This window comes from Lutra lutra, chromosome 1, assembly GCF_902655055.1.
Source record: "Lutra lutra chromosome 1, mLutLut1.2, whole genome shotgun sequence".
NCBI lineage: Eukaryota > Metazoa > Chordata > Mammalia > Carnivora > Mustelidae > Lutra > Lutra lutra.
In genome coordinates this window covers 5,921,222-5,939,301 of record NC_062278.1, presented here as the reverse complement: position 1 = coordinate 5,939,301, position 18,080 = coordinate 5,921,222, and the positions used below count along the sequence as shown (strand labels likewise).

At 44.0% G+C, this 18,080-nt stretch overlaps 1 protein-coding gene across 11 annotated transcripts in view; it reads right to left on the bottom strand.

Moving 5' to 3' along the window:
* Positions 1 to 6,525: 6,525 nt before the first annotated feature.
* LCA5L (lebercilin LCA5 like) overlaps positions 6,526 to 18,080 on the bottom strand; it is a 39,902-nt gene continuing 28,347 nt past the window's right edge. For all 11 annotated transcript variants that reach the window (XM_047719823.1, XM_047719850.1, XM_047719829.1 and 8 more), the window contains 4 exons: positions 14,438 to 14,522; positions 10,956 to 11,059; positions 10,672 to 10,789; positions 6,526 to 7,654 (listed from right to left, as the gene is read on the bottom strand). In XM_047719823.1, the coding sequence (XP_047575779.1) occupies positions 6,927 to 7,654; positions 10,672 to 10,789; positions 10,956 to 11,059; positions 14,438 to 14,522 (1,035 nt within the window). In that variant the 3' untranslated portion in view covers positions 6,526 to 6,926. The remainder of the gene's footprint in view (positions 7,655 to 10,671; positions 10,790 to 10,955; positions 11,060 to 14,437; positions 14,523 to 18,080) is intronic.

Sequence of the window (18,080 nt, the reverse complement as noted above, 5' to 3'; positions counted from 1 at the left end):
TGCGTGGGCCACACAGGCAGGGAAGGCTGCCTGATGAGGCGAAGGCAGCGACATGAGGCAGCTGCGGGGTTCAGGCGAACGACACCCTGCGTTACCACCATGAGTGAGCCGCTGGCATCAAGGGTGGGGTGTGCAGTGAACGTTTGGTCGCCACGCAGGGTCCACCCAGGGACATCCTTGGATCACTAATCCTTGTCCAGTTTCCCTGCCGAGACCCTTCTTGATCTCCTAAAGATCCATTCTTTCAGTTAACACTCAAGGAGTTTTGACAAAGCTCTCTGAGGCTAGAGGAGACGACGTACAGTTGACAGCTGGGGACCTTCCCACACGTAGCAGCAGTTGACGAAGACGAGACAATGGACATGTAAGTGTCCTTCATGTTTTACATTGTGGTTTTTCAAAAATGTCATTTGTTTTTAAATAGGTAATAAACATAGTACTGGATTCAAAAGCTACAGAAAGGGGAACAGTGGAAAGGAGCTCTTCTGACCCTTGACCATTGTGTTGCCCCATCTTCTGTGTATGTGCTGAGCCTCCCCTGCAGTCTGTGTGTGTGCTGAGCCTCCCTTGCAATGTGTGAAACCTTCTCTAATCACCTTAGATGACAGTGATTTCTTTTTTCTTCCCTTCCTCATCTGAACATCTTACGTATCTGTTTGACTCATTTGTCAACCAGTTTTGTATTGACTTGGGATGTCTCCTGTCGTGTAGTTTTGTCTCTAATGTTTTAGATGCTTTTGTGTGTGTGATAAAGGGTTTTCAGTGATGCTACAAGTGCCTTTTGGGCCAGAGACTGTCCCTTAGGCTTTGTTTTTTTTTTTTAAGAAACTCATGGATGAGTTCTTTTTTTTTTTTTTTTTAATTTTATTTATTTATTTGACAGAGACAGAGATCACAAGTAGGCAGAGGCAGGCAGAGAGAGGAAGGAAAGCAGGCTCCCTGCTGAGCAGAGAGCCCGATGTGGGGCTTGATCCCAGGACCCTGCGATCATGACTTGAGCTGAAGGCAGAGGTTTTAACCCACTGAGCCACCAGGCACCCCCGCTTAGGCTTTTTTATTCCCCTCCCAGCATGTCTTAAGTCATTAGCCAGGAATATTTAACTTAGAAAAGAATGGCTTTCCACGAGGGCCATGTAGGTCTTCTCCAGGGAGTATATTTTCTTTTAGTTGAGGTATTAACCAATGAACAGTTATAAGAATTTTCTAGGATGCTCTTCTTCTTCTTTTTTTTTTTTTTTAAAGATTTTATTTATTTATTTGACAGAGAGAGATCACAAGCAGGCAGAGAGGCAGGCAGAGAGAGAGAGGAGGAAGCAGCCTCCCTGCTGAGCAGAGAGCCCAATGCGGGGCTCGATCCCAGGACTCTGAGATCATGACCTGAGCCGAAGGCAGCGGCCTGACCCACTGAGCCAGCCAGGCGCCCCTAGGATGCTCTTCTAAGTCCTTCAGGACAGAGGCCTTTAGTGGTGTTAGCAGATTCAAAGCTGTATGTGTTGCTGGTTTGCACACTAGTATGGATGCCAACCTCTCTTGGGGCTCTCTTGTGTGAGTTAGCTTTTCTGCTTGCATATTTGGAATGTAAAGAGTACGCATCCCTCTTTCGACACTCAGTACTGACTCGTGCCTGAGAGTTCATTCTTTTTTTTTTTTTTTTTTAATTTTTTTATTTTTTTTCAGCATAACAGTATTCATTATTTTTGCACCACACCCAGTGCTCCATGCAATCCGTGCCCTCTACAATACCCACCACCTGGTGCCCCCAACCTCCCACCCCCCACCCCTTCAAAATTCTCAGATCGTTTTTCAGAGTCCATAGTTGAGAGTTCATTCTTAAGTTGAATGAATATCATGTAGCTTTTGCCAATATTTTTGTTGTTACTTGTGCTTTTGGTGTCGTATCTAAGAATCCATTGCCAAATCCAAAGTCACAGAGATTTATGTCTTTGTTTTCTTCAAGAGTTTTATATTTTTAACTTTTACACTTAAGTCTTTTATCTACTTTGAATTAATTTTTGTATAGAGAGTGAAGTAAGAGTTCAACTTTATTCTTTTGTATGTGGATCTTCAGTTGTTTAAGCACCGTTCGTTGAGACTGTGTATTCCCTGTTGAGTGGTCTAGGCAACCTTGTCAAAAATCAATGAACTGTAGAACATGGGTTTATTTCTGGACTCTCAGTTGTATTCTGTCCACCTCTTTGTCTGTCTATACTTAGACCAATACCACAAATAATTTGATTTCAGTTGCTTTGTAGTAAGTTTTAAAATTGGGACTTGTGCGTCCTCTAATTTTGTGTTTCTTCTTAAATATTGTTTTGGCTGTTCTGTGTCTCTTGCAATTTCATATGAATTTTAGAATTTGTATCTCAGTTTCTACAAAGAAGTGAGTTGGGATTGTGGTAGGGATTGTGCTGAATTTGTCAGCTTGGGGAGTATTGCCATCTTAACAGTATAAGGGCTTCCAATCCATGAACTTGGGCTATCTTTCCAACTATTTAGATCTTTAATTTCTTTCAACAATGCCCTGTAGTTTTCAGATGATATTTTGTATTTCTTTTGTTAAATTTATTCATAAGTATTCCTTTTGATGCTATTTTAAATGAAATTGTTACATAGAAATTGATTTTTGTGTATTGATCTTATATTCTGTAACCTCATTTATTGGTTCCAATAAATAGTTTAGTGGATACCTTAGGATTTTCTATATGCAAGATCATGTCATCTGTGAATAGAGATAGTTTTACTTCTTCTTTTCCAATCAATGCCTTTTATTTTATTTTTGCCCGATTTCTCTGGCCAGAAACTCCAGTACAGGGTGGAATAGAAGTGTTGAGTGTGGACATTATTGTCTTTTTCCTCATCTGGTTCTGTTATCAGGGTTATGCCAGTCTTGTAAGAATGAGTTGGAGAATGTTCCTTTTTCTATATTCTGGAACAGGTTTAAAGTCTGAGTTATTTTATTCTTTGAATATATGATGAATTTGCTGGTAAAATCTTTTTGAGTTTTCTCTTTTTTTTTACTGAAAGATTAACTACTGATTTCAATTTCTTTAGTGATTATGAGGTTATTAGTTTTGTATTTTTTCTTGATTTAGGAAAATTAGTGTACGATTTATCCATTTCTTCTCAACTTTAAAATATATTAGGATAAAGTTTTTTGCAAATGCTCCATTTGTTAAATACAATAAAAATACAAGTTTGAAGTTGTCTTCTTGTATGTGTCCATTGGGTTAGAGTTATCGGCTGTCTTACTCACATCTTTGTCTTATTGGTGCATTTTTATTTGCTGGGCTACCTGTTACCAGGAAGTCCAGGCTGTGCTTCTGACCAACCAGCTATAGATCAGAGGTTCCCATGACCTCTTCCTCAGGTTTGATTAATTTGCTAGAGCAGCTCATGGAATTCAGGAAAGCCAGTTCCTCCGTTTACCAGTTTATGATGAAAGGATATGATAAATGATTCTGATAGCCAGCACATGGAGGGGATCCTTAGGGTAAGGTGTGTAGGAAGGGGCGTGGAGCTTCCAGGCCATCTCCAGGGATGCCATTCTCCCGGTACCTCCACGGTTCAACCCAGAAGCTCTCCCAGCCCCATGCTGCTGGGATTTTATGGAGGCTTCCTCAGATAGGCATCCGGGGGTCATCGACTCCGTTTTCAGCCCCTCTCCCCACTCAAGGGTGTGGGCTGGGGCTGAAAGTTCCAACCTTCTAATCCCAGTGTGGTCTTTCTGGTGACCAGCCCCTATCCAAGAGCCCACCTGGGTCACGTCGTTAGGACAAAAGACACGCCCATCACCTAGGAAATTAGCAGGGTTTCCAGAGCCCCGTGTCAGGAAGGGGTCAGAGACCAAATACCCAGAACAAAAGGTGCTCCGACTGCTCTTACTACAGGGAGTTACTGGGGTTTCAGAGCTCTGTGCCAGGAGCCTGGGCAGAGGCCAGGACATACTTTCTGTTATCTCACGATTGCCTTCTTTCTTTATTTTTTTCCCGTCCTCCCCCTTAAATTTTGAAGTTACTCAATTTTTGTTTTAACACTAGAAAATTTGTCCATGCTTAATGCTGTCCTCCCCTCTGCAGCAGTGTGAGTCAACACTTGAATGTCAGTCCTTCCCCCCGGTGCACGAGGTGCTTGTCATCGTACGTATGATGCCTCAGCCTTGTGTTCCCTCTCTGTGACCCCACAAGAGATGGTGTAAAACCACGATGTTTCGGACTACACATTCACCACTCTCTCGCTCGCACAAGAGACCTTTTATCTCAAACAAGTTCTCCCTGAGGTCTGTCAGTCCGAACAGGAGTGAGGCGGCAGGCTGCACTTGGTTCGTGGTATTAGAACGTGGCCAGGCCTGTTTGTTTGTGTATCACCTGTGGCTGTTTCCACCTTCCAGTGGTGTCATGAAGGTGTTACAGAAGGTAGGTGGTCTGTGAAGCCTAAGTGATTACTATCTGGCCCTTTACAGAAAAGGTTAGCTGATCTCTGCATTAGTGAGGCTCTGAAAACGTGTCCTGCCTCTTCCTTCTTCTGGAATAGTATTGGAGGGTGTGCGGTTCTAGGTCATGGCTGTCCTGTTGGCACCCCACTGTTTTCTGCCTTACTGTCATGACCGATGAGTAGTACAGTGGTTCCTTTGACAATATGCTGCCTTTTCCCATGGTTGGTCTTAAGATTTTCCCTTTGTCAAGAAACTGCTTGGCAGTTTCTTCATGCCTAGCCAGGTGTGAGTTTTGTTTTGTTTCTATTTCTGTTTATTTTGTTGGAATTTATTGGAGTTTCTGAATCGGTATTTTTCACCCTTTATCTCTTTAGATATTTAGCCCTGCTCCATTCTCTCCTCTCTTCTTCAGAAACTTGGATTACATACTAGTTCAGCCTTTTTCATCTGTGTGTGCCTGTAAAACTCCCCTCGCATTGTTTCTCTGCTCTCTCTGCTTCAATGCTGATCATTTCTTCAGATCTTTTTGCTCTCTGAGTTCTGGGTTCATCTGCTGTGAAGCCCATTTGTAGAGTTAATTTATTTTTTTATTTTTTATTTTTTTAAAGATTTATTTATTTATTTGACAGAGAGAGAGATCACAAGTAGGCAGAAAGGCAGGCAGAGAGAGGAGGAAGCAGGCTCCCCACTGAGCAGAGAGCCTGATGTGGGGCTCGATCCCAGGACCCTGAGATCATGACCCGAGCCGAAGGCAGAGGCTTTAACCCACTGAGCCACCCAGGCGCCCTATAGAGTTAATTTAAATTAAATGATTATATGTATATCTTTTACGTTTTGTCACATATGCTGAGTTCTTGTTCTTTTCATTCATATTTTCAGAAACTTCTTTTATTTCTTTAAACATGTTTATTTTCTGTATATAATAATTCCAACATGTACAGCCTTTGCAGATCTGAACCTGATATCTGTTGTGCCTGTTGGTTCTTTTAGCACCTTGTTTTCTTGTGTCTTATCATTTTCTGGACTGCATGTATGTGGGTGTGTTTTTTGGTTGTTGTTTATTTATTTATTTTTTTTAACTATCTTGTGGGAATTTCTTGAGGCCTGGGTCAAGGACAGGTTTTTCTAGAGATAGTTTGCATTTCTACTGCCCTGGGGGTACTGCCAGCCTAGATCTCTTCTTTTTTTAAGTAGGCTCCATGCCCAGTGTGGAGACCAACGTGGGGCTTGAACTCAAAACCCTGAGATCAAGACCCGAGCTGAGATCTAGAGTCAGACCCTTATGATTTATGCTCTTTTTTTTTTTTTTTTTTATGCTCTTGTTGTGGGTAGGCATAAGAAAAGATCCCTTGAAAAATCTTGCTATAAAGCAAGTAGACATTGCAACACTGGAATATTATTCTATATATCATTTTAAAAAATCCTTTTAGTAAATTTCTTCAGAATTTAGGGCAAGGCATTTATGTCATTTGACAGGCATTTGCATATCTCCCCTTAGAAGCCTATGGGACATCTAACTCTCCTCTCTCCTTCCCCCTCTCCCCTTTCTTCTCTGTTCCCCTCTGTGGTTTTCGTAAAGATCAGAGCTTAGGGCCTTACAGTGTTTATCTCCTCTTTGGTTTTAAATACAATTGTTTTCCCACCATGGTTTTCACTTTGTTTTAAAAGTTTTATTTTACTGTTCTCAATTTTTTAAAGTGCTAATATTACACACCAATCCATAAACCTCTTTGGAAATAGCATGGTCCACATTGTAAAGAAGTTGCCCTTAAAAATAAATGAAGCTAAGTAAAATGATTAGTGCTGGGAGTGAAGCCCCTGTCTAGTTCAGATAAGAGATGCTGTCAGTGCAATGGAGTGTTAGGATAGAGCAGCTCGCTGGAGTGGACACTCTTATGCTCGGTGCTCTTTTATGGCAAGATTAACAGGAAAAAGGACATGGTATAGATATGTAACAAATAGAAATAAAAATAGTGAATCTCAGGTGTAAACAAGGAGAGAGTCATCACTAAGGCAGTTTAGCTTAATTGGAGAACACTCAAAAATAATTTTCATAAAACTACTGTTGGTAATCACTGTGCCTTTTTTTTTTTAAAAGTAGAATCTTCTCTTTCAAAACTGCTTCCATGTTTTTTTAGTTAAAACACAGTTCGATTGCTGCGAACATTCCTACGTATGTGAGATGTGTGACCCTTGGCTGACTGACTCGGACTAACGAGCCATGGAGTCCCACAGAATATTAAAGCCATGGAATAAGTCAGTCTTCCAAAAGATAATGGACATGTTTCAGTTATAGGGAAAAAAGATAGTTTTATATTTGAAATGTCATTGGCTAATACACAGTAGATTTTTAAAATTAGGTTATAACAAAACCTTAATTATCCAAAGTCAGTTGAAGTACAGAAACACACGCAGACACACACTAACATTATGAGATTAAAGGCACATAAGAATGAGAATATGATACCAGAATGTATTAGGATATTGATTATATTCAAATAATTATTTTTCTTTTTCCTTCTGTAGGTGAAGACGACTTAATGGAATTTACCATAGTTACTTTAGAATCTCCGAAAGCGTTGCTGGCGGAGGCCTGACTGGGAGGTAGATGGTGCGTCTTTTTACTTTCCAGGGTCTCGTCAGCCTGTTGAGCAGCAGCCGTGCTGGTCTGGTCATGTTTAAAGACATAGCCTGACCCAAAGAGTTCTTCCATCAGACTGTTTTTCTTATCTCTGAAAGTATCTTTTGCTTTTGTTCGGGAAGACTTGCCAAAAGAGGGTTCATACCCACTCACAGAATGTTCTGGCTTCAGGCCTTGTGAGTTCCCGCGAGACTTGCTGGTGCTTATGCCGCCTCTCGCCACAGCCGCGCTGACCAGCCCGCCAGAGGCAGGAAGCCCGTGATGCAGGTTCTCAATGGCTTCTGTGAACGAGTAATGCTTTCTCTGTCTGAAGGGGATCTTGATATTTGCAGCAGCATTTTTATCAGGCGCCTTGTCTGTGTCATTTATTTGGAGACTTCTTTTGAACTTTTCTTTCCCTGCGTCGTCATCCTGCTTGCCTTCCCGTTCAGGATGAGTTACTTCAATTCTTTTTGGTGGTAGTTCTTCTTCTTCTTTCACTAAAGTGGCTTTCTTTTCTTGATCTTCTTTTCTCTCTCTCTGTCTTCCGATATTCTCCAGAGGTGGTGGTTCTTCCAAATGTTCCTCTTCCTTCGATAAATCTATATTCAAAAAACAGTTTACTTAGTGGTCTTTAAAATGAGCAGATTTCTATTTCAAGAAGACATGCTGAGCACACTTACTGACATTGGACAGGCACATGAACATAACCTGCATTCCACACGAGAATACAGGGAAAGGGCTGGTAACAAGCTTGAAATGTCCTACTTTCCTAGAACATACCAAATAAGAATTACAAAGCCAAAAGAAACATGCATTTGCTAAGAAGTTATCAGTGGATGCTCATCACTGCTCGGCGACAGAGTGCCATTAAAACAGTGATACTTTTCCCCCATCCACATTGGCAGATAGTTTCTAGATTTGGGGAGAATATGGGGAAATTGGAACTTCTGTTCCCCATTGGTGAGTGTGTCAATTGGTACAAGCTTTTTTTGGATGGCAGTTTGAGCTATCAAAAAATTTTTTTAACTTTTTTTTTTTTTTAGAGCGAGAGCACGCATGCTGCATTGTGGGGTGGCGAGGAGGGGCAGAGGCAGAGGGACAGAGAGAATCTCAAGCAGACTCCCCGCTGTGCGGAGCCTGACCCAGGGCTCAGTCTCATGACCCTGAGATCATGAGGTGAAGCCAAGAGTCAGGTGCCCAACTGACCTCACCAGCTAGGTACCCCTGTATCTATCATAATTTAAGTGAACGTATTCTTAGATCCAACAACTGCACTTCTAGAACCAAACTTCATAAAAATACACAAGGATAGGTATAGGGATGTGAACTGCAGCATGGTTTGGTAACAAGGAAACATCCTATGTGTGTGTCAAGGGGTCACGGGTAAAGAAATGGCATGCACAGTCCATGGGACTCGGGGCAGCTATTATAAGGATCGGAGTGGGTGGGTATGTATGGACTGACAGGGGAGGGAGAGTCACCATCCGATGTTAAATGAAAGAATCTTTTGGAGGTGACCCTTCCTTTCCGTTCCTTACCAGCACTTAGGAAGCCCTGCCCTCAGCCTCGCCTCTTACGAGGAAGGGCTGTTGCAGGTACAGACGTGCACACCTGCTGAAGCCTGCACGGAAGACGCGCGTCCTGGTCACTTTCAAACTCAGTCCCTCTGCGCAGTGTCTCCGGGGCTCACGCTCTTCGCTGGGAATGCCCGTCGCAGGTGTCCCAGGTGTCCGCTCGGTCGCTCCTCCCCCCCCAGCCCCACCGTAGCCGCCCTGCCCTTCCCTCTGTGTCGTCGTTCTTGGCCTTCTTGGCAGCGTCACCGCCCTCAGAGCGCTGCACACCTTACTTGTTTCACGCGGCGTTTGTCCTCCCCGCGGGAACAGAAGTGCACGAGGACGACGTGTGGTCGTCCCTGCTGCATCCGCGGTGCTCGGAGCAGCCGGACACAGTGTGCGCTCCAAGAGCAGTCGTTGACGGGGATAGGCTCCCCGGCACAACGACCGACGCGGACTAGCCGCTCCGTGGAGACTCAGACCTCGGAGCCCAGAAGGAACCGAGAGCGGAGTCGTCAGCTCCTGCCCCAGACGCGGCGGCGCGCAGCGAGGCGGCCAAGCGTGTGTCGTTGGAACGCGTCCGGAGACTCCACGCTGATGCGGTGGCCGCGCACGGCCTCTCCTGAAGCCCGCCCGCTCCGCCGGGGAGCCGGGGGCCCGGGCCCGGGGGACTTGCGGCAGCGGTTGCGTTGCCGGGCCGTGGGGCGCCGGCACGTTCCCGTGGGCAGTAGTTGAACATGGACGCCACGGGACGGGGGCTTCAAAACTCCGGAGGGAGGGCGCCTGGGTGGCAGCGTCGGTTCAGGCTTGGCCTCCGGATTTCCCGTCGGTCACGATCCCGGCTCAGCGGGGCTCTGCCCGAGATGTTCTCTCCCCCTCCCTCTGCCCCCAGCCCCACTCACGTGTCCACTCCGTCTAAATACACAACATCTTAAAAGATAATGAAATTCTGGAGGTAAATGATCTCCAACCTAGACTTTTCGGCCAGTTTCTAGGTGTGACGGCCGCGTCGCGCCGGGTCGGGTGAAGGCACGCACGCGGGCCTGGCGCGCACCCATCCTCCAGCAGCTGGCGGGACGGTGCGCTCTCACCGCCCACCGCACTGACCGACGAGCAGGACGTGGCTTAGGAGCCAGAAGTCTTCTCAGAGAACCGGGCGGCAGGAGCCTGCGGGGAAGGGCAGGTGCCAGCACCACAGCTGCGTACCACGGGTGGAGGGGCCGGGGCTGGAGGCAGAGGCTGAAGCCCTGAGGCCTGGCACCAAGATCCCCGCTCCGCAGACCTCCTGGGCGCCCAGCGTCCTTGGCCTGCCCTGCCCGGCCCAGTGACGGTGATGCCCTCGCCGCCGTGCGCCGCAGCCTGGTTTGGCTGGGGACATCCAGGGAAGCTGAAGCCCGAGTCTGTGCATCTTCTCCCTGGAGTCTACTTTTAAAGTCTTCGTTAGCCGGGCCGTTGCCGCTTACTGAGTTGGATTTGGGTTTGCTACTCAGTGTGCCGAAACTGAACATAGAATTTCAGGATGCGCGTGGTGAGGAACAAGAAGGGAACGAGGTCCATAAAGCGGAAGGTGGTGGTTATTTCTGGTGGGTGAGGGGCGCGGGGCTGTAGTTCGGAAGCGCTCCCAGGTGTTCTGGGGAACACTGAGGTCCTAGTTTTTAAGTATGGTAGTGGCTACAAAGGTGTTCATTCCTAATAGTTCTTTACATTGTATATGTTTTATGTGTACTTTTATTAATTTTTTAATAAAGATGTTATTTATTTATTTGATGGAGAGAGAGCACAAGCAGGGGGAGCTGCAGAGAGGGAGAAGCAGGTTCTCCTCTCTCTGTGGGGAGGCCAGTGCACGGCTCGGAGCCCAGGACACTGGGACCATGACCTGAACTAAAATCAAGAGTCTAAGGCTTAATGAACTGAGCCACTCAGGCTCCCCTTATATATACTTTCTCTCTCTCTCTCTCTCTCTCTCTCTCACACACACACACACACGCACACACACACACAGAATAATTCATAACTTAAATCAAGTAAGAGTAGAGGGAACTTTTAAAAGTGGTTAAAGTTACCTTCATATTTTCTCTTGGAATCCTCTTGGTTTGGAACTTTGCTGATAGAGTGCGGAATTGCACAGGTTATTTCAGTTGATTTTTCTTTTTGACCAATGTTTCCAGTTGTCTTTTTACCCTGTAATTTTGAAAAGCAGCAAAAACACATTTTTGGAGGGTATACATAATTTTAAATTGTTTTTTTGTTAAATGAATACAAATACTTTTTGTGGGGAATAAGACACTGTTTATACTGTTTTCACAAAGATAGGTTCAGACACTGCAGGAACTCAAATCTGTTGTACCTTAGCTGTCAAAGATGGAACATCTTCTGATTTTTGGGTTTCCTGGTGTTTCATACTTGTCAGTGAAAAGCTTCTGTCTTCTTGTACAGATTTGGTCGAAGAAACTATAGAACAGGTACATTATATGTCAGAAGCATTTCACATGTGGAAGCAACATTGAGTTTAGATCTAAAATAACATTGAAGTTTGTAGTTTAAGGAAATGTACAGACATTTAAAACTTTTTTTCAATATACGGATAACATTTTTTAGTTCCCTTTTCCCTTACCATTTCACCTGTTTTGTCTTATTTTGGGCTGCAAAGGTTGTGGGTGTCACAGTGTTAGATTCCAAAACGAGGCTTTAGGCTAGGAGGGCGCTCCTGTTGGAGGACACACTCTCCCTGCACGGACCTCAGTCCAGAGGCAGTGAGCCACAGCGACTTCCTGACTTCCTGTGGCAGTGCCCTTAGTTACCAAAGCTTAGCATGATTACTGTCACTGGAGCCTGCCACTAAATCTACAGTTTCCTCAAAGTGTGGTCCCATTTAAATGACTCCGTGGTTGGTATGATCATCTCTGCTGGCTGTTATTCTGAATTAGAAAGCAGAAGCAAACAAAGGAAGGCAAGGAAGTTTGAGGTTGTTGCCTTTAAAAGTAAGTGCAGAGACAGATGACATGATACTCCTCATGGAAAATCCAAAACACTTGACCCCCAAATTGCTAGAACTCATACAGGAATTCAGCAAAGTGGCAGGATGTAAAATCAATTCACAGAAATCAGTTGCATTTCTATACACTAACAATGAGACAGAAGAAAGAGAAATTAAGGAGTTGATCCCATTTACAATTGCACCAAAAACCGTAAGATAGCTCGGAATAAACCTAACCAAGTAGGCAAAGGATATGTACTTAGAAAACTATAGAACACTCATGAAAAAAAATTGAGGAAGTCATAAAGAACTAGAAAACCATTCCATGCTCCTGGATTAGAAGAACACATTGTTAAAATGTCTATGTTACCTAGAGCAATCTACACATTCAATGCAATCACTATCAAAATAGCATCAACTTTTTCCACAGAACTGGAACAAATAATCATAAAATTTGTATGGAACCAGAAAAGACCCTGAATGGCCAAAGGAATGTTGAAAAAGAAGACCAAAGCTGGTGGCATCACAATTCTGGACTTCAAGCTGTATCAGAAAGCTGTCATCATCAAGACAGTATGGTACTGGCACAAAAACAGACACATAGGTCAGTGGAACAGAATGGAGAGCCCAGAAATGGACCCTTAACTATAGTCAACTAATCCTTGACAGAGTGGGAAAGAATGTCCAATGGAAAAAAGACAGTCTTTTCAACAAATGGTGTTAGGAAAATTGGACAACCACATACATAAGAAGGACCATTTCCTTACACCATACCCAAAAATAGACTCAAAATGGATGAAAGACTTAAATTTGAGATAGGAATCCAACATAATCCCAGAGAAGGACACAGGTAGCAACCTTTGTGACTTGGGTGCAGAAACTTGCTAGACATGTCTCCAAAGGCAAGGGAAACAAAAACAAAAATGAACTATTGGGACTTTACCAAGTTAAAAAGCTTTTGCACAGTAAAAGAAACAGTTGACAATACCAAAAGACAACGAACAGAATGGGAGAAAGTATTTGCAAATGTCTTATCAGAGAAAGGGCTAGTATCCAAAATCTATAAAGAACTTACCAAACTTAATACCCAAAGAACAAATAATCCAATCAAGAAGTGGACAGAACTGATGATTCACAGACCTGTACCCCTGGGGCTAATAATAATGATACATTATATGTTAATAAAAAATAAAGAAATGGGCAGAAGACAACAAACAGAAATGTCTTCAAAGAAGACATCTAAATGGCCAATAGACACATGAAAAAATGCTCAACATCGCTTGGCACCAGGAAATACAAGTCAAAACCACAGTGAGATCCCACCTCACACCAGTCAGAATGGCTACAATTAACAAGTCAGGAAACGACAGGTGTTGTCAAGGATGTGGAGAAAGGGGAGCCTTCTATACTGTTGGTGGGAATGCAAGCTGGTGCAGCCACTCTGGAAAACAGTATGGAGGGTCCTCAAAAAGTTGAAAATAGAGCTACCCTACGACCCAGCAATCGCACTACTGGGTATTTTTCCCAAAGACACTAATGTAGTGATCCGAAGGGGCACATGCACCTGAATGTTTATAGCAGCAATGTCCACAATAGCCAAACTATGGAAAAAGCCCAGATTTCCATCAACAGACAAATGGATAAAGATGTATTTATACACAATGGAATACTACTCAGCCATCAAATGAATGAAATCTTGCCATTTGCAATGACTCGGATGGAACTAGAGGGTATTATACTAAGTGAAATAAGTCAATCAGAGAATGACAATTCTATATCACTCATGTGGAATTTAAGAAACAAGACAGAATCATAGGGGAAGAGAGGGAAAGATAAAACAAGATGAAATCAGAGAGGGAGAAAAATCATAAGATACTCTTAATCATAGGAAACCAACTGAGGGTTGCTGGAGGGGATGAAGATGCGGGGGATGGGGTAAGTGGGTGATGGGCATTAAGGAGGGCTCAGGATGTAATGAGCACTGGGTGTTACATAAGACTGATGAATCACTGAACTCTACCTCGGAAACTAATAATACACCATATGTTAATTAATTGAATTTCAGTTAAAAAAAAAAACACCAGCAACAAAAAACAAGTAAGCACGGAGTGGCTTTTTCTACCAAACCAGGGGTGAGTGTTCCTATTGTACCTCTTTTGATCAGTCTTATGCTGTTAGATCTTGGGGGAGGGGCGGATAAGTACAACCCGTCTTGAAGGGAAAATACTACTCAGCAATGAAAAGGTACAAATGAATGATGGCAGCAGCAACACAGGTGAGTCTCAAAAGCATTAGTCTGACCAGAAGAAGCCGACACAGAAGAGCACCTGCTGTGACTCCACTCAGGAAGTTCCAGAGTGGGCGAAGGAAGCTGCTCTGACAGGAAATCAGTGTTTGCCTCAAGAGGAGGGGGAGATTCTCTACTGACCGGGCTGCTGGTCACACGCATATCAGCTTTTGTCAAAACCCGCCGAAATGCACACTGAAAATGGGTGCATTTTACTTAGGCAAATTGTACCTAAATGATGATTTTAAAAACCCACACACTGGCCAACAGATGTGCTTAGTTCACTGTCTGACAGATATTTTGCTCCCAGCTAGAAAGTGGGGCTCCTGCTCCGCCTACAGTAAGGACATGTGGGGACTTGGCAGAGGCTGTGAGGACAGGAGAGCGTGTCTTTGCCCTCCTACTGTTTCGACCATATCCCACAGCTCATTATTCTTCTAGAATCACAACATGTTTCAATACCTAGTAAAACAATTTTTAAACTATCTATCATTTGCGATATAAAGTAGAAAAATACAACTACATCCTTAAAAATAGATTTGGACCAAATGTAATTAAAATGTACCTTTTGGATAATCTTCTTTGTCATGTAAATTTTTAAGTATCCGACTAGTATAGATGTTTCTAATTTCAAGCTCTCGATCCTTCTCCTAAAGAGAACCACAATACCAAATTTTCTATAAATGTTTGCTATTATCAGCCTTGATTTCTTCTATAAAACAATTTAAGTGGACTCAGTATTCTTTGAATAAAATCTGCAGATGCTAGCAGAAACAGAAATCAGCCATAACATTATATATCCTTCCTGACACCAAAAAGCACTTTTTTTTTTTTTAAGATTTTATTAATTCATTTGAGAGAGAGCAAGAGCACCAGCAGATGGGAGAAGCAGAGGAAGAGGGAGAAGCAGAATTTCCTTGAGCAGGGAGCCTGACAGGGTTCTATCCCAGGACCTGGAGGTCATGACCTGAGTCAAAGGTAGACAACCATCTGAGCCATCCAGGCACCCCCAAAAAGTACTTTTTAACAGAGCAACAGATTTTGTGACGGAGACAATATTGCTGAGGGCTTTGTGAGCCAGCTTCTTTTTCTTTTTTTTTTAATTAAATTTTAGAATTTTTAAATTAACATATAATGTATTATTAGCCTCAGACGTACAGGTCTGTGAATCACCAGGTTTACACATTTCACAGCACTCACCATAGCACATACCTTCCCCAGTGTCCATAACCCCACTACCCTCTCTCTAGCCAGCTTTTCTCACTGTACTTTTTCTGTCCCCGGGGTCTGTGCTGTGAAGTTTGCTGTTTTTTTTTTTCTCATGGTCCAATACAGTCACTAGCCATGTTGTGATCTAAACTAATTAAAATGAAATGAACAGTTCAGTCCTCTGTCACATTAGCCATGTTTCCAATGCTCAGTAGCTGCTTGTGGCTAGTGACCACACTGTTTGGAGGTGTAGCTAGAACATTCCTACCATCACAGGAAGTTCTACTAGACAGGGCTGCATTTAGACAGTACATGCAGGGTGGGTAAAGCCTAGAACAAAGGCATTATTGTTCAGCTTTAAATCTCAATATTGACTTTTTATTTTATTATCTTTATTTTTTAAAGATTTGTTTATTTTAGAGTGCGCGTGAGCAAGCATAAGCACAAGCAGGAGGGGCAGAAGGAGAGAGAATCCCACGCAGACTCTGTTCATGACCCTGAGATCACAACCTGAGCCGAAACCAAGAGTCAGACAATCAGCCGACTGAGCCACCCAGGTGGCCCAAAAGTATTGAGTTCTTAAAGTCTTGGCAAAACAAAAGGTATGAAATACTGGCTTGTTGAGCGGGGGGGGGGGGGGGGGGGGGTTTCATTAAGCACTAAACACTCTTCTTACACATGCATCAAGAGGCAAGCCCGTTAGACTCACGACCACCAAGTTTATCCAAAACCACAATCAAAGGAGTATCTGAGTGAAGGGTGTCTTCTACTGCATGATTAGACAGGAAAGCCTGGAGGAAGAAGCCGAGGGAAGGGTTGGGGCAGAGATGGCGGGGAGGGAGGGAGAGAGGGAGAGAGAGAGATTGGATGGGGTTCTGGTCTCCCCGTGCCCCTCAGAGATATTAAGGGGTTGAAGAAACAACTCTGAGGTTTGGGAAACTCTCAGCACAGGCGGCCTTGGCATGGCCCAGGCAATTCAAACCTCTTCATCAGGCCCCCAGGTCAGCATGGAGCTAGAGTAACATGGCATTGCCAAGTGCTAAGTGGAAAGGGCTAAATGCAATGTCCAGGCAAAGGGCCGAAGATAGTGGTTCCCTCACTTCCACAAGGAGTGGGACCCCACAGAGCGGAACTGCGTGGAGAGCTAGAGAACCGGTTCCCCAGTCCTCAAGGTTACCGACCCAAGTGATCCCACAGCACATGCTTTAGGATTGATGCTCTAGCCAAGGATCAGATGACAGATGGCTCCCAAGGCATTGGCATCAACAGACAACAAATGAAGATCACCAAGATTTGACCCGCGGAGAAGAGGCTGTGAGTTTCACCGGCCATATTCCGTAGACACCAGGCAGATCCCATGGGCTTGGCTAGTTAAGACCAGTCACTTCTCAGTAGAACTAGATATAGAGGTCCCAGAGGGTCAGGGGCCTCTTTCTCCTTTTACCAACAGAAAGTGTGCCCTGACCCCCATAGATGCTATCTCCACTGAGAAATGGGAGATGGGGTTGGGGAAAACTGCTGCAAGCCTCAGAGACAACCTAAACTAGGACCAGTTTTAACTGGAACAGACTGAGAGAAGCTTCTGTTTAATCTCCATATCTGTCCCTGTTTTCACCTCCCACTTGTGGGAATGGGGCTCCTAAGGAAGTATAGTTACAGAAAATAAAAAACATTATGTATTTTTGCACATCGGAACTGGAAAGGGCAGGGTTTGTATTTATTTATTTATTTATTTAAAAAAAATATTTTACTTATTTATTTGTGAGAGAGAGCGAGAGAGCGAAAGAGTGATCACAGGCAGGCAGAGGCAGAGGGAGAAGCAGGCTTCCCTGCCAAGCAAGGAGCCCGATGTGGGACTCTATCCCAGGACGCTGGGATCATGACCTGAGTCGAAGGCAGCTGTTCAACCAACTGAGCCACCCAGGCATCCCGTGGGTTTGTATTTATTTTAATCATAAAATTAATCTGCTATCAGAGGATAACATAGGAGAATATTAGTCTTTTCTAGAAATTAGGTTTCTGGGAGCAAAAATGTTACAGTATGTTTCTCTTTATTTCTTTCTCATTGTGATAGGAGTGCGTTTAGCAAGAAAGAACAGTGATGGGGACAGTTTGTTACCATGAAAAATTGGTCAAGTTTATTCTGGATATTATGTTTAAGAAGGATATTGTTCAGAAATCTTAGATTTTTTTTTTTAACGCCTACTGGCTAAGACAAGAAAGCTTTTAATGATAAGAGGGGCAAGCATTGATTGTCTGGAAAATTCAGTTATTTCTTTGGATTTGGTCCGGGTCCTTGGAGGGCAGAGTATGTGCTTCGGCAGCAGAGAACAGGAAGAAGGCGGGTAAGAAGGGCTGACTGACAGGTGGCTGGTGCAAGGCTGGCTGGGGCAAAAGGAAGTCATGGGAAGGACAGTCCTCCCACAGGCTTGGAACAAATGTTCAAGTCTGGGGTGCCCTCCACAGAGCTGGACTCAAAATCAAAGATAACAGGTTCAGAACACAATCCAAGATACTTGTGTAGTTGAGGTCAATCAGTTAATCAAGCGAGGCAACAAGAAGGAAAATCCACATTTAGGAATGCTCATGGAATGTTTGGGGAATATTTATAGGAAAGACTACTCACAAGCTCAGAGGCTATCAGGTCAGAGTTCAATGGGAAGTTGGGTCATGGTGGAGAACCATATTGAGATCAGGATAGATGGCTTCCAAAAGACAGGAAATAATACCTTTTTTTAAAAAGAATTTATTTTTTATTTGACAGATTGAGAGAGAACACAAGTAGGCAGAGCGGCAGGCAGAGGGAGAGGGAGAAACAGGCTCCACCAAGCAGGGAGCCCGATGTGGGGCTTGATCCCAGGACCTGGGTATCTATCACCACCTCAGCCGAAGGCAGCCGCTCAACCGACTGAGCCACCCAGGTGCCCCAGGAAACAATATCTTAATAGACAATGCCACACTGACAGGGGTGAGCTGGTAGCCTGGATGTAGGGTGGAGC